The sequence below is a fragment of the Simochromis diagramma genome, unplaced genomic scaffold, assembly GCF_900408965.1.
Source record: "Simochromis diagramma unplaced genomic scaffold, fSimDia1.1 OVJJ01000559.1, whole genome shotgun sequence".
In the NCBI taxonomy this organism is placed as follows: Eukaryota; Metazoa; Chordata; class Actinopteri; order Cichliformes; family Cichlidae; genus Simochromis; species Simochromis diagramma.
In genome coordinates this window covers 108,151-130,971 of record NW_024387382.1, presented here as the reverse complement: position 1 = coordinate 130,971, position 22,821 = coordinate 108,151, and the positions used below count along the sequence as shown (strand labels likewise).

The window sequence follows — 22,821 nt, the reverse complement described above, 5'->3', positions numbered from 1 at the left end:
AGTCACACACCCATTCACACACTGGTGATGGCAGCTACATTGCAGCCACAGCCACCCTGGGGCGCACTGACAGAGGCTGCCGGACACTGGCGCCACCGGGCCCTCTGACCACCACCAGTAGGCAACGGGTGAAGTGTCTTGCCCAAAGACACAACGACCGAGACTGTCCAAGCCGGGGCTCGAAACGGCAACCTTCCGATTACAAGGCGAACTCCCAACTCTTGAGCCACGATCGCCCCAAAATAAGGTGGATGCGTCATTGAATTAATAAATCTCAATTAATTTTCATGACCTTAAGTGTTTTTTAAAACCCAGGACATAATCAGGAGAAAATTTATAATTACATAGAAAATGCTTTATTATGAATATTTTTTAGAAAAACCTTTACAAAAAAGTGCACCCAAACCAGTAAACAAATTTAAACAAACAAGTACAGTTGAGAAACTATAATACAAAAAATAACAATTAAAATTCTGAACAACAAAAACAACAACTGGTGAAAATATAAATACTAAGTAAACAACTTAACAACCCCCAAAGCCTTCAGTTAGTCTGTGCAGAACAAAGGTTTTGGTTACAGGTTTTCGTTCAAGAACAGTATCATATTAACCTTTTTTCCCTTTAATGCATTTCTTCTGTTAATCACTAACTGCCCTGCTTTTGAAAAAATCCTCTCAGCTGGCACTGATGTTGCAACCACTGTCAGGTATCTTTTGGTAAGGTTACTCAGAGAGGGGAATGTTTGTTCATTGTTTTTCCACCAAAGTAGTGGATCCTGATCCCTCTCTCTGGTTCCTTCCTCAAATGGTCTCGGTGCATTGATGGAGAGATGAATGACAGACCATTCTTCCTCATTTAAACAAAGTGAGCTCTTCCCAAGGACACAGAGGACCTGTGGTAACTGCCTCTTTTTGCTCAAGCAATCTCTCCCACATGTAGAATGTGGAGTTCCACCTTGTCTCAACTGCTTGAATAAGTTTTTGTTCAGGGAACTTCTGCTGCTTCTTGTCTTGTCTGCAGCTTTAGTGATGTGGTGAAAGAAAGCAACAATAGCACTGCTTTTCTGCTGAAGCTCAAGCAAGTCAGGCAGGGCTTTAATGGAGTCTTTCACCACCAAATTTAAAGTGTCTGCAAAACATGAGTAGTGTTTCCATCCTGCTTTGCGCACAGCAGCAACCATGTTAGCAGCATTGTCTGTTAAAACAGCCAGAATCTTCTCCTTTATGGCCCATTCTTCTGTAATTCTAGTTAATTGTGCAAAAATATTGTCTGCAGTGTGTTATCCAGGAACACAGCATGTTTATAGCACGTATGCCACCATTTGCCAGTTTTCATCAATCATGTGGCATGAGACTGTTAAATATGCTTCTGTGGCTCTTGATGTCCACATGACAGTGGTGAGCACAACATTGCCCACACCATTCAGTGCCTTTCTAATCTTAGCACAACAGTCTTCATAAAGAGCTGGTAGTTTCCCCTCCGTTAAAGATTTTCTACCTGGAATTTTGTACCTGGGGTCAAGTGTCTAAACAAAATTCCCGAAGCCATCATCCTCCACTATGGAAAGAGGTTGTAGGTCTCTCACAGTCATCTCTGTCAGTGTTGGGAAGACTACTTTTAAAATGTATTCCACTACAGATTAGAGATTACATGGCCCAAAATGTATTTTGTAACATATTCTGTTATGTCACTAAATGAGAGCAACGTATTCTGAATACTTTCTCTTTGTTCACAGCCATTGACATGTCGCAGAGGTTAACACGTGAGGAGCGGATCGAAATTGTGTTGATATCTGGTGAACGCAGTAACCGGGTCATTGCAGCAGATTTCAATGCAAGACACCCTACGAGACCACCCATCTCCCATGCTACAGTTAGCAAACTGCTTGCTAAGTTTCGTGAAACTGGTTCAGTGTTGGATTTGCCAAAATGTGGACGCAAGAAAATTGTCACTAATGAAGAAACATCAGTGGCTGTCCTAGCTTCATTCAGCAAGAGCGTAGCACTCGCTGCATGTCACTGGAGAGTGGCATTAGTCGAACATCCCTTCGGCGGATATTAGCTACTCACAAATGGCACCCTTACAAACTCCAGCTACTGGAGAGAGAGAAGTATGAAAGACACCTGTGTTGAACGTGCAATTGGCAAGTGCAAGAAAATAGTAAGTGCCTTTTCTTACAATGGGAAAAGGTCTTGACAACAGATGATTCATCAGGTCCTTGAACAGGAGAAGGACTAATCACAGGTCCTGAAAGCAGACAAAAAAACCAGGCACCTGGTACCAACTTGGCAGGGCACTGACATGACAGAATCTGTGTGATTGTTGTGTTTGTATTTGCACTACATATCGCAAGTTTGAAATTTGTTGTGCTATATTTAACAGAAAAGGAACCTGTTAAACTTGAAGGGTTTTCAATTCAAATATGTGCAGCTTTATGTGCAATATAAATAAGTAATCAGGACAGCAGGGAGAATTGTAATGTGTATTTATTTACTTTTTGCACTTTATTTTAAACAATTTAGAATTTTGTGTTTAACTGATATTTTACTTGCATTTTATTCAGAAATGTTCGTGCATTTATCTTCATTTGTATTTGTTATTTAAGAATTTTGTGTTACATTGTTTGGAAAAAGTTGAAAAGTTTTGTCATTTAAATTTGTTTTAAGTTTTGCACAATAAATGTTCTTAAAATGGCATTCTGTACTTTTTTGAAGTGTGTTTATTCATCTGCAATATATCTGGCATCTGTATGTTCAGTCATTTTCAGATCATATACATGTATATGACACACAAGAAAAGAATATCACGATACATATATTGTTACCACACATGCTTCAAATTATACCGCAATATAAATTTTAGATACGTTAAATTCCACAGTTGATTCATCAAAAACATTTCTTGGTGGTCTGTGTTAAATATCAACACTGCCACATGCTTTATCTGGTAATTGTGCCTTTTAGAAACTGAATATATTGAAAGGTAGCTTTTAACAAGTTTTACTGTTTGTTTATTGGGACTTTATCTTTCTTGGAGTTTATTCTTGCCTCCTCTTTAGCACTTTGTATGTTCTTGTAAAATTGCTGTCTCCATGTTTAGGATTATAATCCACTGTCTCTTGTGCCTTGCTGTTGGTCGTGCTTCCTTTGTCATAATTAGTTTCAGCTGTGACTTGTTACCTTATGTTTCCACTCTCCCTGATTATCTCCTGCATGTATTTAAAGCCTCCGTTTGTAATGCTTCTTTGTCTTGTCACACTGTGTACGCTGTCTGGTCGTGTTGCTTTACTTTATATCAGTTTAATGGCTAAGATTCTGTTCTTACTTGGCCCCTGCTAAGTTTATGCTTTCTGCCTTCTTTTTGGCCTCTCTGCATCCTTGCATTTCGGTCCCAACTGCACTTCACATTGTATGATACATGAAAGAGACTGTGTGCATATGTGGCAAATAAGCACATAACTTAATTCAGACAGAGCATACAAAGAACAAATTGCGATATTAAAAAAAGGTTGCCGTAAATCATGAAATGTAGCTGAAACAAAAGAACTTCAACAAAACTCAAACAACTAGTTTTAAGTTTGTTTTTTTGTTTTTTTTTTCTCATTTACAGATGGGCATGATAGGTGACATTTAGGTAATATTCTTCCATATATCAAAGCAGAAGAACAGCAATTTGTATTTTATAATATAATCAAATACTACATTAAACCACCATCCTGATCTGGGATCCCTTAACAACAGCAGACAAATCTTTTGTGTCCTCCTTCTCCTCAAGTCACATAGTATTATACTCACTCTTGCATCTCATTCGCAAGCACATGGGCACAAGAATTGCAAGGAAACATTTGTACACAATCAGTGAGGCTAAATGTTTCACAACCGACACCCTTGACTAGTTTAATGGTTCCATCAAATTTTTTTTTTAATAATAATTATTATTTATTTATTTTTGTAGTCTGGAAGATAAGTCATCACTGCGCCAGCTACATATTCGTGCCAGCCATGATTCTTTTAGATGTATTATCAGAACTGGACATGGACATGGAGTGCATGAGTGAATTTTCACCAGTCAGAGATACAGATGTGGAGGACAATAAAGGTGTCTTGCTTGTTTTTTGCTACATATCTTGAGCTGTCTCAGTCCACCTTGGATGTCCATTTCATGATGTCCAATCAGGGAAGCAATCTGCTGAGAGTGACATAAATTATGCTGTTGTAATCCACAAATCCAAATACTTAATGACATTTTAAGTGTGTTTAGGGAACGTAACAAGTCTATACAATCCTACGAGGAAAAATAATCTTTAACAAGCTAAAGTCTTACCTCGTCTAGCACGCATGGAATGGGTTTTTTCTTTTAATGTTTAAAAGGTAGAGGGTATTTTTAACGGATACAATCTGTCCTCTTATTCAAAATTATTTCTGGGGTACAAAGCAGATTTTGCATTATTCCCAAAAGAAGATGCTGTTTACACACAAGAAGCATTAATTGTTTTTAGGCACACTGACTGTAGCATGCATACAATACCTGATTAACCATCAGTGGAGTTTTGTTAGAATTAAAATTGTCTGATTGGTTTGTGTATTTATATTTTTGCTAACATACATCAACTCCGAAATGCCAGACGGGGATTCATAAGATGGGTTATTGTAAAGATCACTGCAACTACTACAGTTTTATGTTAACTTTAAATGTCAATGTCTAAATTGTCAATGTTTTTTGTGATACTATATTTACATTGTGTTTATAAGTATGCAGAGACTACTTTACCTTGTAATGTCCTGGCAGTGTTTGATGTGCTTTTTGCTTTCACCCAGTGGGTCTAGAAAAATGCTTCTTCTCTCGCCAGGTATGATCACCTAAATGTTGAAGTACTAGAGTTTAGAGTTACAAATAAGCTTTTGATGTACTTGTGTCTAGCAAAGCAGACTGAATGCATTACTTTATTTATGCTTGACCATGAGATCGACATGGGTAACAAACTATTTAAAACAATACCTACAATGTCTTAGTTAGATGTTTTTCAACATTCTCTTTTCTTCATTGCAACTAATTCTCCAAGTCTATAATTTAGAGAATTTAATTTGTCACCTATTACATATATACGGCAATGACCATGAAGTACGAAAAAATTATTACCACCAGCATCCAGTGATGACCTTCATTGGCAACTCCCAAAATGTACTTGTACAACCCTGGGTCAATCTGTAAGACAGTGAAACAACACGTTAACTAGACCCACCTCAATGATGATACATAGTATAAAGCTTTTAAAGACAACTTAATGACAGAACATTGTTTAATACGTACATTTTTGGTTTATTCTGCTTCCATAGGAGTGTCATTTCAAATGTGTTGACCATAAGTGCTCTGTCAGCACTTTCTTTGTTGAATTTGCTCACCAAGAGCGTCAGATAAGCATTAATAACCTGAAGTTTAAAAAAAACATATTTACAATACTATTACGTTCAGTAAGCTACAACCAATTTTCCTGGGAAAATTTTAGCATGTAAACCATAAAAGAAGCCACTTTACCTCACTTCCAAGTTCCCTTTGTGGATCTGTATTGTAAATATCAGTGAGGATTAACTTGCATGATCCAATTTTTGAAAGGACATACGTGTTTAGAAATCTCCCCTCCCCCTAAATCAGAACATTCAATCAGTACAGAATTCAGCTGACTATTTTAAAACATGATGGTAAATGGACTGATTCTTATATATTCTACTCTCCCGGAGTACTCAAAGCGCTGTATACAACATGCCTCATTCACACCCACTTATGCATAAGTGGGTGTGAATGAGGCTTTTTTTTTTTTTTTTTTTTTTTTTTTTTTAAACAAGCTCTCTTCTATAGAAATGGCATGGTAACTTTTGTAGACCGTTCAGTTCAAAACACCATTTAAGGTCTTGAGGGTCTGCTTTCCATGTAGTGTTACCAGCGTATTTTCCAAAAATATCTTCACAAATAGGAGACTGAATCTGAAAACCCATCTGGACCGGGCTTTAGTAGGGAGGTACAAAGTGTGTCTCTGTAAGACTGTATAGACAATTTGTAAGCAACTATAGTTTTGTTTCAAGTATTTTTTTTTTAAAGAACTATTATTAATCACACTGGTAAATTTTGTTGGAGTACTCTGCAGAAAAGCCCATGCTTTCATATAAAGGATACATATATTGCCATGTTCTCTTTTATATTAAAAGCTGGTTCCTCTACAGTAAGCTTCTATTGGTGGAAATATATCATTAATATATAATCTCTAATGTAATATAATATTCAATTGTGTGTTATTTAATACTTTTTAAAAAGTAAATATGTCCTAGCCATCAGAAGTGCCCATCTCATAATGGCTGCTTCCAGGAGGATAATACACCATGTGACAAAGCTCATCTCAAATCTCAAATTGCATTCTTAAACACAATGAGTTCACTGTACTCAAATTGCATCTACATTCAAGAAAGATAGATAATTTGAGCCAGGTTATTTTAATTGGAGCTCAGTGACTTCTTATCCTCTACTATAAAGCTGTCTAGCCTTACCTATTAAGCCCCACACCCCCGGTACCAGGGGAAAAAGGGAATTAGATCACGTTTAATCGGTTATAACACTGGGTCAGAAATATAATATATAAATATAAAAGTCCCGACATGTGTGGTATCCTCAGAAACCTCAGAATCTCAGCTAAAATCTCATATAACCCATTTCTGCAACCACAAAACACAACAAAAACAAGCCGTGATTAAATACACAAAAGTCAGCTCAACAAACAACCGGTGTTCTGACAAACAGTCCTACTTTGGAAAACCGTCCTACCCGTAGGATAATTTTACGGTGTCCCCTGACAAACTGCCCTACTTTGGCAAAATGTCCTACTGTACGTAATTTATGCACATTTCTGCTGCCACACAATAATTCCAGCATAAATTTAAATGTAGGACGGTGTTAGGAAAAAACATCCTACTTTCTCAAAAATTTCCTCCCTAAGTAGTTTTTACAAATTTCTGATGTCACATAGTAATTCCAGCACAAATTTAAGTATGACGGTATGCCACTTAACTTTGCCCATCAGAGTATGCTTGTAGCTCATAGTCATAAAGCCAGGACGGTTTGCCACTTCTTTTTACCCGTTAAAGTGTGCTTGTAGGTCACATTCACAAAGATAGCATGGATTGGCACGTAATTCTTCCTGTCAGAGTATGCTTCTAGCTCGTAATAACAAAGGTAGCATGGTTTGGCACTTGTTTGTAGAAGCAGTCTGCATGCCAAGGTGCTTAAGTTATACACCTGTCACCATTGAAGTGATCGGAACACCTGACTATATAAACTTTGACAATGAACTCACTCCATTAGAGTTACAGTATATATTTACTGAATATATTTACAGATAAATATATTTGACATTTACAGATCCAACAGAACACAGGGAGAAAGAGCTGAAAAAGAAACGGTATTCATAACAAATTATGCACATTTTTTACACAAGTACTTGACCAGGCTGCTCTCATATTGAGCACATCCAAAATGTGCCCATCTGAGACAAAACTCACACTGCACCTGAAGAGGGAGAAGGGGTGTGTGTGTGTGTGTGTGTGTGTGTGTGTGTGTGTGTGTGTGTGTGTGTTTAAGTGTGTTAACCAACATTACGAATTTGATGAGAAAATAATTACTTACAGTGGCTTGCAATAGTATTCGGCCCCTTTGAACTTTTCCACATTTTGTCACATTACAGCCACAAACATGGATCAATTTTATTGTAATTCCACGTGAAAGACCAACACAAAGTGGTGTACACGTGAGAAGTGGAATGAAAATCAAACATGATTCCAAACAGTTTTTACAAATAAATAACTGAAAAGTGGGGTGTGCGTAATTATTCAGCCCCCTGACTCAATACTCAGCTGCCAGTCTTTTAGGGTATGTCTCTACCAGTCTCTAGATGTGCAAAGCTGGTAGAGACATACAAAGTATGTGAAAGTATTCACTTTGTGAACATAACGTATCACATTTATATACAAATGAAAGATAAGTCACACAGAAAAAGAACATTCTGTACTTTTTCATAAATCACATAGACAAATATAATACATATCACTATGTTTTTAATGGTGTGTCAGAAAGCCCTGTGCTCTAGATTATGTTACATGAAGTATCAAAATTAATAACATGTTTTTTTTTAATCTACAAATGTTAACTGTCTCAAATGTCTCACTGCTTAAACACTGTCAGGGTTTTTTTTTATATTTAAAATTACATATGTGTGTAATTTTGAAGTATTTTTTTTTTAATTCTTTAAAGAACTGATAACCACGGATTTTATTAAACTTTCATCTACAACCATATGTTCACCTTTAGAAAAAGACCTAAGTCCTCCTGTCACTTTTCTAATATTTTGTTATTATATAGATGTAATAACGCATAATTACCGGAATCTTTTGGCTGCACGGTCAGACTCTTCCTGCTCCAAAGAGTTTCTTGACGGATCGACCAAATACAGACAGCTGTCATCTGCATTTATGTACTGCGATAGATATATAAATTTTAAAAGTACATAAATTATGAAGAGTGTGTTATTGAAACAAACTTTTTTCACAGAAATGCTGCTTGTACTAACCAGAAACTTCCAGTGTACATTTCCAATGTTCACAAAGGATAAAATGGCTCTGTAGTTGTCAAAGTTCACCTGTGACATATCAGGAATTAATTACAAATTTGCAACAATACTTTTTCCATTTATCTCGAGACATTAATAAAATTTTAAAAAATTAATTCTAGAATATATTAATTTTTTTTTACCTTGGACAAGCTTTGTCTCCTGATTAGTTCTCTCTCTATAGAGGATCACACCGCTTGTGTAGTGGTTCATAATGTAGATATTATTCCCCAGATTTAGCCGAATGGCCCAGTGGTGCAGGAGACTTTCAATGACCTGAGGAGTATAATAAATAAGCTTTTATTACTTTGTAAACATGATAAAGTTTTGGAATACAAAGGTTAATAAAGATTTTTTTTACTTACGTATACTCAGTATTCAGTCATGAGGATATGCCTGGAATGTCGATCTAAAGCAGTACTTACTAGTGATGGGTCGTTCGCGAACGAAATGGCTCTTAGAGCCGGGTCTTTGACGTGAACGACGCGAGCCGGCTCCTTATCGCGAGCCGTCACGTGGGGTTTTTTTTTTTTTTTTCTTTCTCTCAGCCTCTCTCTCGCACTTTTTTTCCGCTTCACTCTGCACGCGAGCCTTGTGCTTTACGCTGGGCAGAGGGGGGGAGGGGCGGTAGTTACACTCAGTAGCACAGGAACAGAGCCAGAGAGAGAGAAAGAGGCAGGGACAACAACATTAGAAAGGTATAGTAATCATCCACAACTATTTTCGGTTGCAGATGATAAAGGATTCAGAAAGTTTATTCATGCAGGTCCATATGACAGAGAATGTGCATCTTCTGTTTGTTTTCATATTATAATTTATATTTAATTGTGTTGTGGTTTGCAGTGTTTTGTGTTCTTTTCACTTTAAATTTGTAAAAGGAAAAAGCTGAAAATTTAAATAGTTAAAACTTGAAATGTGAATAGTTGATTTTTGTATTATATGATTTATTTATTACATTTTATGTGGAGTGAATAAATAAAAGTATATTTACGGTGGCCCCTAGAGACAAAGCACATACAAACTTCAAATCACGTACGAACTCTGAAGCATGTACAAACTCCAAAACACGTAAAAACACGTAAAAACTCCAAAACACGTAAAAACACGTACAAACTCCGAAGCACGTAAAAACTCAGAAGCATATAAAAACTCAGAAGCACATAAAAACTCAAAACACGTACAAAAGACAACAGAAGTGCTACAGGATGCTGGGCGCAGTGTTGAGCCTTTGTTATCTTGTGGCTACACAAGCCAGCAAGTACCAACGACCGGATTTGGTGTATGGTAATAACAGGCAAATGAACTTTTTTTTAAATTATTTGAATATATATGAGTGCCTGTGTATAAATACACAAACAATACACACATGCTTTCAATTGTGTAATTTAAGTGATCTAGTAGCTCTGCTTTGGAAGTTCAGTTCATGCTAGAAATGTGTTTTGGAGTTTGTACGTGTTTTGTCTCTAGGGGCCACCGCATATATTTATATATAAACATATATAAATAAAACCACTTTTTTTTACGTTAGTAATTCCTTTTGTGCATAATTTTATATTATTGCTAATAATAAATTAATTAAAGCAACAAAACAACCTGAAGAGCCGGTTCGGAGCCGAAAGAGCCGGCTCTTTTTAGTGAGCCGAACCGAAAGAGCCGGATCTCTAAAAAGAGCCGGAAATCCCATCACTAGTACTTACTGAATGTGTAGGGAAAAACTAATGTTCTGCCCCAGCTTTAACGTTAACCTTATGCAGTACTTTTTTTTTTTTTTTTTTTTTTTAATTAACTGGATCACATACCTCTCCAACAAGCCAGCTGTGTGGTCTAAGGGTCAGGAACTCACTGTGACGTATGACAAAGTTGTTACCTCTAATCTGAGATGGGACCACAGAAACAACAACTTCCGTTTCCTGTTGTTTCCACAAATATGCGACCTGTGTTTCAACAAGACAATAGTAACTAAATTCAAATAATTCTTCTTATGAGAACATTCATTGTAATCGATTACAACGGTTTTAAATCTAATTTTTAAAAGTATTTTTGTACCTGACGCAACAACACGAAAACATCTCCAAATTTGACATAGATTTTAATGTAATTTATTTGGAGATGTTAAACTACATTAAGGCCAGTAACATGTAAAAGTTACATTTATTGTTGGACTGACATTTTTCTGTGGTCTGTACTTTTCATTCATCAACACATACATATAATAAAATCTAATATATAATTACAAAAATATATACAAACAAACTTGGTTTTTCAAACAGATAACATAGTTATTGAATTGATTGTGAATGAGTTTGTTTGTGAAACATCACCTGTGATGCAGTGTCCTTTGTCAGACCGGTTGTTTTTCTCACAAGGTGCTCTGTCCTTTCCAGTGTAGATGGAGATTTGATTTGTGGTTTGAATTTAAATGAAAATATTTGTTACTGCTGTGATCATTTTAATTTTTTTATTAAGGAAAAATTGCATTACCTTTTGCATGAATTACACGTTTTTAATGTTGATATATTTCACATAATACTCACTAAGTGCGGTGATTACAAAATCATAACAAATGAAAAAGAACAACATAGCCTGAATGTATTTAATGACTGCTACTTTTTGTGGCCTAATTTTTATTGCACAATTTGAAAAGGGTTATTCTATGTATCAAAGATGCTCTAATTCTTAAGTTTCACTTATTATTTCATAATAATTACTTATTCATGCTTATTGTTATAATTGTTTTTCTAACACTAAAGATGACAATTATACTTTAAAAATGGGTGTACTCGCTGTCCTCCTGACATCAGAGAGTGGCTCCAAAAGGATGTCTTTGAAGGCCCTTTCCATTTCCTTCACGGTTGGATCATCGTTGTTTACCAGGTGTATTTCAAATGGAGGACTTGTGCGGTTCTTATGTTCAAAGTACTTTTTGATTGTGGTGACTACAACATCAGCACAAATTGAGACTTGAAAGTTGAATATTCCAGAGCTCACTGCTGGAATGGCAACAGAGGAAAATTTGTGCTCTTCTGCACATGTCATGACGTTCAAAATACCTTTAGTCAAAAGTTTCTTTGCATGGGATATCATGTGCACTGTTGGGTCATTCTGCAGACACGGGCCTACCATATGAATCCGCTTCATGCAAGGTAGTTTGCCTGCTGTGGTAACTGCAACTTGTCCAGCCTTTTAATTTGCCATTTTTGGCAATGAAGAGATCACTCTCTGCTTGGATAGTATGTCCTCCAGTAGCAGACAGTGCCTTTGCAAGTCCACCCATGTGAGAGAGACTTTCATTAGCTGCATTAACAATTGCATCCACTTTGAAGGCACATAAATCTCCTTTCCGTACTGTGACCGATGCTTTATTAGCCATATATGTTGCTATTTTTTGGCAAACGGCTATTTGTTCCTGGCTCTCATCCTACAAAGATAGACACATGTCAATTTTCAGAGTCATTTATGACAATAACACACAAAACATAAATGTAGACATTAAAAACATTTCTAAAAATACCTGGTTTTGACAAGCATCATATTGTTTGTGCTGTTCCTGTTTAAAGGTTTTAACAGTGTTCTTCCCTTTTACCTGTTAACAGATAACATTTTTGAATAACTTTATATAATAGAATATATTATACAAAAGAATATGGTCATGAATGAGACAAACGTGTTCTGATTTGAGACGTATGTAACAAGTGAGCATCTGTCCTGCTGTTGGTGTACCATACAGGAACTGATATGACTGTGTATGAGTGCCTAGTCCCCTTAAAGGACTCTGTCCAACATTACATCCCAAGTAAACAGAGGAACTATGAGATAAAAACATTGTCAGTATGTGATGCCTGGTCCAGCTGTACAGAGAACATGCTAGTGTACGATTGCTTAATACAGTAGGTCTCCAAAAGACAATGATCACCCTTGAAAGCTTGTTTAATTCATATGCCCTTGGCCTACAACTGCTGAAAACAAAGCTGTACATGGTGTGACCAGCAAAAAGCAAAAAACCTGAGCTTCCTCCTGCACTTATGTCACCTATGGACATGCATTTTTTGGCATTAAAGTGGGGGTTCACTAAGGCCCATGCCTAGGTGTAATAAAATGTCAAAACGCATAAAGATTTCAGGTAATCAGTTGGAATACAGTTTGATAAAACATTGAAACATGGAGACGGATGATAATTTATAATTCCATCCATCCATTCGCTTCCGCTTATCCTTTTCAGGGTCGCGGGGGGCGCTGGAGCCAATCCCAGCTGTCATGGGGCGAGAGGCAGGGTACACCCTGGACAGGTCGCCAGTCTGTCGCAGGGCTAACACACAAAGACAGACAACCATTCACACTCACATTCATTCGCACATTCACACCTAGTGGCAATTTGGATTATCCAATTAACCTATCCCCACAAACTGCTTGTCTTTGGACGGTGGGAGGAAGCCGGAGTACCCGGAGGGATCCCACGCAAACACGGGGAGAACATGCAAACTCCACACAGAAAGACCCCGGCCTGATGGTGGAATTGAACTCAGGACCATTCATGCTTTATAAATAGTCAAAGCAGACGCTTTACCCCAGAGGACCAAAGGAGTATGGCAATCGGGAGGACATCACAAGGTTTAATTATTGAAAATAATGGGAACATGATGACTTACCTCAGTTTTCTTTTCTTCAGTGGCAGTTCTGTCACTGACGGTGACACGTACACACCTTTTTGTTTAATGCGTTTGTCTTTCCATTTCTCCATTTCCACGCGAAAAGACTGTTGATTACACATACATACTTTTAATGCTTACTTATTTTATCATCTCTTAATTCTATAGTCATAGGCAAATGTTTTCACTTTTTCTTAGTTTCTTGTTCTAGTTGTATAAAACACAATTTTCATTATTAGGAAGTTATTCATACCTTTTTGTCTTGATTTTTTTCATGTCTGCATATTCAAGCAGGAGGGCATCGTGCATTTTTTTTGACAAATTTCCACAAAGTCATCAAGCCTTGTCAGTCTCCTTCTCTGGATACGGATTTTTTTCAAATCCCACTGGCTTTTCTCCATGATTCCTTGGGTTCTGTTGTCTTGTGTAAAATTCTTAAATGCAATAGTACATTGTTTAAGTCAGTATCTATGTATTGTAAATTTCTTTCTTTTTCACTTATTCTTCTCGCTATGATACCTGGTTCTTGGATTGCTGAATGTCACCATAGAGTTTACTGAGCTGCTGGTAAGCAGGACCAGTACCATGATGTCCAAGATCCCCTAAGGAGAATACAAGTAATTCAGAAACATAATTAAAATGGATAATTCAACATTTAGCACATTTACATTAATGAATAACTGACAATTTAATATAGTAATACAACAATAAAAAACGTACCGAGCATCATTGATGACCACAAAGTTGCATGTGGTAGAAGGTGATTTACCAGACCGGCAATAAATTTGGGTGCATGAAAGATGTTTCTTTCGACCTCACAGTCCAGTGTTGCGTTGTCAACAATTGCCTGGAAATGGGTCTTCAAGGAGGCATTCTGAACATCAGTCTGTAAAACAGATATATATCTGTATTCAGCAAGTTATCAAACCAAAGAAAAATTAATTATATAAAATGTCATTGTGGTTTAAAATACATATTTTTAAAATAATGTGAATTCGTTAATTCATTTGGGACAGACACAAGTAAAAAAAGTTATTAATATGGTTACTTAAAAAATAAATCTTAGCTAACCTTGTAATCTTCAGCAATCACAGTCTTTTCATCCAAATCCAGGGTCCCCCGTTTTTGCATAAGGATTTTCAAGTTGTTGTAGTGTTTTGTTACGTTCCTTCCACTACAAGGACTGCAAAACACTATTGCTGCACTATGGACAACATCATCCATGTCTTTTAAGTTATCCCAGCATGCAAGGAGCCCAAACACATGCATTCCAAGCCTGTAGTTCTCTGGAATGCTGGGAAAATGAACGAATGAAATCACTGTTAGTAGGACCTTTACATTACAAATCTTGTATTCTTTTTTAAATTATTGATATAAATGTTTTTTACGAAGGTCCTTGGCATTTTTCATGACATGGCTCAAACATCGATGAAGAATGGGAATGTTGAATTGCTGTGCTGAATGCTGGCCACTCAGTAAGACATAGTACTTCTGCAGCAGATCCTCTAGACTTGTTCTGCAGAATGTCATGGAAATGGATCGGAGGAGTACCAGGGATCCATCACACATGAACATGACAGGCCTGTTGTAGGCCCGATTACCAAATGCTCTTACCAGATCAGTCTGAAAGGCCTGCAAGAAGTATGTCACAGAGGCTGTAGTGTGGTCACATGTGACATATGTAGCAACTGGAAGAGAAGCACCTTTGGATGGGTTTCTGACAACCAACTCATACACATAGTATGGTGGCGTTCCAGCACTTTCTTTTCTTATTATACTTCCAGTGGCATCAAAGTACACAATGTCTTCTTTGCATCTTTGATGAAAAACTGACAAGGTTTTCTTAGACCATAGCATTATGCCCTTTGGATGCATCAGAATCTTCTGCAGTACGTCCTTTTCAGTGTCCTGATACTGTTGAATTATCTTTTGTAAGCTAATCAACTCGTTGGGATCTGCTCTACTGGCTTTTCTTTCAGACCATGCAATGTTTTTCAAGACTTCTTTTGTTGGAGCATCATCCCTGTTGCCAGATTGGATCACCTTTTGTGGCACTTTCTGTAAAGACTCCGAGTACAAGCTCCTTGGTAATTTGTTTTTGAAGAGTTCTCCAGCACTTTGATGTGATTGTGCACGCACAGGCCGCCTTTTCAGCTCTTTGTTATTATGGCAGACCTCACCTCCTTTGAAAACGACTTCTGCTTTCAGTGTCTCTTTGTCATAAACCACCACAGCCACAGTGACAGGACAGTCCTGAAATCTGCAGTACCCCATAAACCTGAAAACCGGTGCCTTTGATCTTGAAGAGTTTTTTCACACTGTGTCTCCGAAATCCAAAACTGCAGTACAGATTAAGGGTTCTGATTCCACTGGCAATTATATTTGTCCACTTGCAGTCCTTTAAATAGTCTTCCTGACTGATGTTGCCGTAACTCCTTCCATTTATTCTCATTTATGAAGAAGAAACTTTTCTGCTGTGGCAAACCAGATGTGAAAAATATTTCTTCTGAACTGCTACTGTCTGTGTTGACCTTAGCTGATTCATCTGATTCATTCCTCTGCAACATTCAGATATACATTAAAAAAAATATATATAAACACTTTCAATGTTTGTCACTACAGTGTCTCTATGAAAATCCTTTTTCTATGCCAACAACATAATAGGTAGCATTTAGATTTTTGGACATACAAGCGCTAACTAACACAGCCCTTGTTAACGTTTATTTGCTAAGAAACTATCTCTAAGTTCTAAATTTTAAAATTCACAGTGCAAATTACTGTAATTAACACTATAGTTAAAAAAACACAAGCACTAATTTACTGTGTGTAATACACATTCCCTAATTGATTTATTAATATTAATAATGTTATACTATGTTACATATACATTTTGAGTGGCTCCTAAACCACAAAAACAAGCTGTTAAAGACCGTTGCTCCGAACGGACTTTACAATCATTATCACAATCACCATGACTTGAAAGAGTCATTGTGTCAAGCCAATGAAAAATTAAATTCTGGTAATACCCAGTGCAAATCGTTGCTTAAAAGAGAATTTATGACCTTATGTGACAAAAACACTTTTGTAAGATGAGTTATTTATCATGGTGAACAGTGTTACTTATTATGGTTGTTTTACAAGTAATGCAACCAAACATTGATTTTGTTTTAACGTATTTGTTCGTACTAGAAAATGTTACTTATTTTTCAATTATCTCAATGTGTTATCACTTCTTTTTCTTAATGAATATATATATTTAAGAAAAGATACAACATCAAAAGTCAAACGACTGAACAGTTTTCACTACGCTTAAATGGAGGGTGTTACTTTTAAATGTACGCCTAAGAGTACAAAATCTAATCTTAGGTACAGTGGGGCAAAAAAGTATTTAGTCAGCCACCGATTGTGCAAGTTCCCCCACCTAAAATGATGACAGAGGTCAGTAATTTGCACCAGAGGTACACTTCAACTGTGAGAGACAGAATGTGAAAAAAAAATCCATGAATCCACATGGTAGGATTTGTAAAGAATTTATTCGTAAATCAGGGTGGAAAATAAGTATTTGGTCAATAACAAAAATACAACTCAATACTTTGTTATTGCCATCAAAGATTATGTTACAGAGGTCAAACGTTTACTATAGGTCTTTACCAGGTTTGCACACACAGTAGCTGGTATTTTGGCCCATTCCTCCATGCAGATCTTCTCGAGAGCAGTGATGTTTTGGGGCTGTCGCCGAGCAACACGGACTTTCAACCCCCGCCACAGATTTTCTATGGGGTTGAGGTCTGGAGACTGGCTAGGCCACTCCAGGACTTTCAAATGCTTCTTACGGAGCCACTCCTTTGTTGCCCGGGCGGTGTGTTTTGGATCATTGTCATGTTGGAAGACCCAGCCTCGTTTCATCTTCAAAGTTCTCACTGATGGAAGGAGGTTTTGGCTCAAAATCTCACGATACATGGCCCCATTCATTCTGTCCTTAACACGGATCGGTCGTCCTGTCCCCTTGGCAGAAAAACAGCCCCATAGCATGATGTTTCCACCCCCATGCTTCACAGTAGGTATGGTGTTCTTGGGATGCAACTCAGTATTCTTCTTCCTCCAAACACGACGAGTTGAGTTTATACCAAAAAGTTCTACTTTGGTTTCATCTGACCACATGACATTCTCCCAATCCTCTGCTGTATCATCCATGTGCTCTCTGGCAAACTTCAGACGGGCCTGGACATGCACTGGCTTCAGCAGCGGAACACGTCTGGCACTGCGGGATTTGATTCCCTGCCGTTGTAGTGTGTTACTGATGGTGACCTTTGTTACTTTGGTCCCAGCTCTCTGCAGGTCATTCACCAGGTCCCCCCGTGTGGTTCTGGGATCTTTGCTCACCGTTCTCATGATCATTTTGACCCCACGGGATGAGATCTTGCGTGGAGCCCCAGATCGAGGGAGATTATCAGTGGTCTTGTATGTCTTCCATTTTCTGATGATTGCTCCCACAGTTGATTTTTTCACACCAAGCTGCTTGCCTATTGTAGATTCACTCTTCCCAGTCTGGTGCAGGTCTACAATACTTTTCTTGGTGTCCTTCGAAAGCTCTTTGGCCATGGCGGAGTTTGGAGTCTGACTGTTTGAGGCTGTGGACAGGTGTCTTTTATACAGATGATGAGTTCAAACAGGTGCCATTCATACAGGTAACGAGTGGGGGACAGTAAAGCTTCTTACAGAAGATGTTACAGGTCTGTGAGAGCCAGAGATTTTCCTTGTTTGAGGTGACCAAATACTTATTTTCCACCCTAATTTACGAATAAATTCTTTACAAATCCTACCATGTGAATTCATGGATTTTTTTTTTTCCACATTCTGTCTCTCACAGTTGAAGTGTACCTCTGGTGCAAATTACTGACCTCTGTCATCATTTTAAGTGGGGGAACTTGCACAATCGGTGGCTGACTAAATACTTTTTTGCCCCACTGTATATGTTATATTTCTATATATGCTCTCCATTGGTTAGTATATCAATATTATTGAAGTTTTCAAATTCTAAAAATTATGATTTTAGACACATTTCTGAACGAAGACTATATACAAAGCGCAAACAATCTAAAACAATTTTCTCTAATTAGACTGAGGAAAATAACTGGCATTAAAAGGCTGGAATGTTCTCATTTCTTGTTAATAGTCCAATTTTAGTGTTAATTACTCACCTTTCCATTTTATTGTTGGTGGGTAAACGGAAGATTTTTGTCCACGTAGGCCTCGAAAAGTTCAGTGTACTAATAATAATTATATGTAATGACAGCGTAACCACATAACAGTTTCCTGTCGCAATGAAAGCTACTGTGAGATTATTCTATTATCTTATACCACGTTATACCCCTAATTAAAGATTGTGAAACTATTATGTAGTTTTAGTTTGCATTATTCTCCTGAATTAGAAGAAGGTGATAACTATTACATGTGTGAAACTGATTTGTATTACATTGAACTGCTGATTTATTGTGAATGAATGATATTGTTTTATGATGCATTATACTGCTGAGTTACAAGAAATACTGTTTTCAGAGAGTCAGGACCTTGTTTTCTGATAATAGAGGAGACAGAGAGCACATTCCACGGAAGCTTCACTCCCACTGTTGTTGAAGGCAGACGAAATAGGGAGCCAAGGCCATAAGTCAGGCTCGTTTTTGATTAGAGAGTCCCAAACATGATAGCTTGAACCAAGTTTGAATAATTAAGAGACCAATTGAGGAGATAAGTGAGGGAGGCATAGTAGGGAAAGGTGTTTGTTTTGTCTCATGTCTCAGAGGGTGTTGTCTCATTCCCTGGGCCAGAGGACGGCTAGAGAGGGTCAGAGCGAGGGCAGTGGACCTGGGAATGGTGACCCGGGCCCATCATGCCATTGATGGACATGGGCCCGAGGAGTGACACAGCGCAACGTATGGTGACCTCTTGTGGTCAAGAGTTCAAGAGAGGGAGTGTGGAGATCAGGGAAATATTTTATTCATAACCATCATTACCATTACATTAATTATCATTTCATCAAAGCATTTATTCAATAGATTACACATGTTCTTAGTTAAGGTTATTACACCTATCACAGAGAGCTTCTGTCTGGTAAAAGGTCAGAAGCGTCAATGGGCGGGGTGAGGCCGAGTGCATTTTGAGGTTGAGACAGACACACACACACACACACACACACACACACACACACACACACAGTAGTTAGACTCATATTTAGGTAAGAGTTCAAATAATAGTTTGCAAAACCTTGTAACTGTAAGATTATGTTTGCATAAGGGACAGTTTGTTCCAGGAGATAAGCGAGAGTTAGAAGATTAATAGAAAGCACCTGGCCTCGAGACGGAGAAGATGTGCATTTAAATGTGTCAAAAGTCGTCAACAGAACATTTGTGGTTTTGAAACTTATGCATCTATTGTATCTGCTTTGACGCATGAGGGGGCGTCATAAATAATACCCTGATGTTATAAAAACAACTGCTTGTGTATTATTGGGCGGAGATCGATGCTGTCTGTGTGCAGTGTTCATCTCCCCACGCGTGTGTTCATTAAAATCATTATTTGACCGACTCTCCTGGACCAATTGTTGTTTTTTGTGTTCACCCTCAATATTTGAACCCATAACATTTTGGGGGCTCGTCCGTGCAACGCAACGACTCAATAAATACCGAAAGATCAAAAGTGGGTTGGCTATATGTCATGTGACTCTTGTCCCACACATCGGTTTGCATTGAATTAACAAATAATACTAATTTAATTCTAATAATGAAGCAAAAACTAAAAAATGTTAAGGCAATGTGCGACCTTGTTATTTCATGTATAAAATATAAGCAAAATAGTATTGGCAGAAATATTTCTACGAGTTACAGTATGAAAAAAAAAATTAAGAAACCTGTAATTAAAAGGCAAGATATTGTATAGGTAATTCAGAATATTACTGTTAAAGACAATGCGTGTCACAGAAAAAGACAAAGGCATATTGCTTAAAATATATTGTAAAAGATGTGATTAAATACTTTCATATAAATTCTGAGAATTTAAAATTGTTTTTATACTTCTAAGACTACTATTACTTATAGTAACTTGAAAATTAACAAACAAAAAGGAAAATATTATTTTCTATTGAACAAGTGAGTTGAATTAGATTTTCAATGTTTTTGCAGTTAACATATTTACTGAGACAATCAAAAATGAGCATGGAACAACATCTGTTACATGCCATGGTACCCAGCTCTTTGTTTTCTTACTCTTGTCTTTCAGGTGTCAAGCCTCATTCTATTGTCCAATACAAAGGTAATTGGCACGTCTCTATTGGCTGATCTGGGGAACAGTAGACTAATCGCTTGGCTGGGATAATTTCAAAAGACCAGCTCTCAGGCCAGCAGGTTGGCTTCTGACTGTCTTTGAACTTTTGTTAGTAGGTGTCTGTGTGTGTGAATAGAGTGTTTTGGGTGTGAGGCTGGACAGATAAGATCGGGGTACCCCAAACACATTCAACTGAACTTTTAAGTGTTAAAAACACTAGGTTACGCAGATGATGACACTTTTGTATCCTGTGACTGACCTTATGTGTCAAGCAGGTACACAGGCCTTTTGTTTTGCATATTATTTTATTTCCACTTTAGGGAAGCTGTTGGCATCTTTTTGTTTTAGTAATGACTTTGATTTGGCTCAGCCGCCCGGTTCTTGTCCCCAACATTTTTCTTTTGTTAAACTTACTGTTATCAGGGCATGGTAAATGAACAGTAAACCTTGCCTGATGATTAATCTTCCCGTTTCCCTCTCATTGATTTATTTGGGTTGTCATGGAAGAAGTGTTAAACAATGCCTTTTATTAGAACATAAGCATTTAAATGCAGTAATGGTATTTGAATTAGTTAAATATGAGTGGGCAACTCTGGCCATGACAAGACTGCATTTGCTCTAAGAAATTAATAAAAAATTTAGACATATTGTTGTCATTATTTTTACTCTTCAATTTTATGTGTTTTTTTCTTTAAGATAGTATCAGAAGTTGCTCCTCCACCATGAAAAAAAAACATCTGCATGTATTATTTTATTACATCCATGATTCTCCTCTGTGGTCTTCCTCGTTTATCCTGTTTGGAGCTTAATGTTCAACATCCTTTATCTATTAAAATTACAGAAGTAGAAGAAAGTAATCATCAGAGCAGGAATCATGATAAAAGATAAATAGATTACCAGTACATAAAAACATAACATTTGCATAATTTCTCTGATAACCCTGCATTGGATGGGTTTATTAACGGTGGGCTGAAATTGTACTACAGTCTGCTGATGAGGAACTTCTTTGAATGTTGAATTAAATGTCCTCCACAATCTGTATATGAATTGTCATTAAACCATAGAGATTCTTACTTATAAAGGAAAGAAAAGTGGGACAATGCCCATTAACATATAGTGTATATTTTTTGAAACATTACAAAGATACAGGTAATTCTGGGTTTACCTGAATTACAGATTAGACTGGTGGACCAATCAATCAATCAAAGCTTTATTCGCCACATGCAGGTTACCCTGCAGTGAAATGGGACCCCCCCCCCCCCCGACCTTACACACACAACACAGACATTACATGGGGATACAAGTCGGAGATTGGTAGCGTTACAGAAAAAAACACTGAAATGTACACTACAATGGGAAAGTACAAGAGGAAAAAAAGAGACCTCTACTCATGCTGTGCTTCCACGGTAGAACAGCATAAGAACAGGAAACAAAAAACTCCTCTGCACAAAAAGCACATAAATGTCCACAGCACAACATTGTGAAAGACATGACAAGTCACAGGATTGGGTGGGGGGTGAGGAGTAATCCGAAGCGAACACAGCAGCCGCCCTGCACAGCGCTACCATTCCAGCGCGGCACACAGACCCGCCATGTTCCCCCGCAGAAAACAAGCATCGAAGGCTTTTGGAAACGGAGGGGGATGAGTGTGTGCTTATCAGTGTAAGTGTATGTGTGTGCGTGTCCATAGTTCAGCTGAGACAGTGTCCTTCGCCCTGCCAGGCTAAGTAAACAGTCTACCAGCCAACCCAGGTGGCCTTGCATGGAATGGGAAGGAACAGACTAAACACAGTCGTTATCAGGGTCAGGGACCAACAGAGATGTTGTGTACAACTGGTGATAGCATCAGTGACAGGGATTCCAAAAGGAAGAACAAATTAATCAGCAAGGCTGGAAGCAGAATTAGGAGGCGTCAGAGTCAGCGAGGGTCAGAGATCAATGAACAAATTGCCCACCTTCATGGATAATGCATCACCCTCAAAAGGATTCAAAATTTGGGCCATAAAGAACAGTTCAGGAAACCTATTTTATTGTTTTGTCTGTGAAACTGTATAAATGAAATGTAAATTATGTTAAAGGCAAACACATTTGTAAGCCATAAGAAACAAACATGCTTTGCATTATACCTTCAAACATCTGTATAGACTTGATACAATATTTATTAACTGAATTTGCTAACATGTCTTACAAAGTGAGAGTATTTCT

General features: G+C 37.6%; 1 protein-coding gene and 2 long non-coding RNA genes across 6 annotated transcripts; all 3 read right to left on the bottom strand.

The window, feature by feature from the left end:
* Positions 1-3,868: 3,868 nt before the first annotated feature.
* LOC120720118 lies at positions 3,869-6,181 on the bottom strand. 4 transcript variants are annotated; one of them, XR_005692801.1, is made up of 5 exons: positions 5,311-6,181; positions 5,140-5,205; positions 4,771-4,859; positions 4,324-4,421; positions 3,869-4,188 (listed from the first exon to the last, which is right to left on the bottom strand). It is a non-coding gene; the product is annotated as an uncharacterized LOC120720118 (long non-coding RNA). The 4 variants fall into 4 exon arrangements; XR_005692800.1 differs by having other exon boundaries at positions 3,869-4,185; XR_005692799.1 differs by having other exon boundaries at positions 3,869-4,421; positions 5,311-5,429; positions 5,536-6,181.
* Positions 6,182-8,346: 2,165 nt separating this feature from the next.
* Positions 8,347-9,064, bottom strand: LOC120720126. The gene is made up of 3 exons (XR_005692805.1): positions 8,794-9,064; positions 8,612-8,680; positions 8,347-8,518 (listed from the first exon to the last, which is right to left on the bottom strand). It is a non-coding gene; the product is annotated as an uncharacterized LOC120720126 (long non-coding RNA).
* A 1,281-nt stretch (positions 9,065-10,345) lies between these two features.
* Positions 10,346-14,641, bottom strand: LOC120720119 (protein mono-ADP-ribosyltransferase PARP9-like). Its single transcript, XM_040009751.1, has 8 exons — positions 14,368-14,641; positions 14,017-14,182; positions 13,816-13,898; positions 13,297-13,730; positions 12,162-12,233; positions 11,753-12,068; positions 10,972-11,673; positions 10,346-10,584 (listed from the first exon to the last, which is right to left on the bottom strand). Exons 6-7 carry the CDS (start codon positions 12,018-12,020, stop codon positions 11,408-11,410), a joined length of 534 nt encoding a protein of 177 aa, XP_039865685.1. The 5' UTR covers positions 12,021-12,068; positions 12,162-12,233; positions 13,297-13,730; positions 13,816-13,898; positions 14,017-14,182; positions 14,368-14,641; the 3' UTR covers positions 10,346-10,584; positions 10,972-11,407.
* Between the last annotated feature and the right edge of the window lie 8,180 nt (positions 14,642-22,821).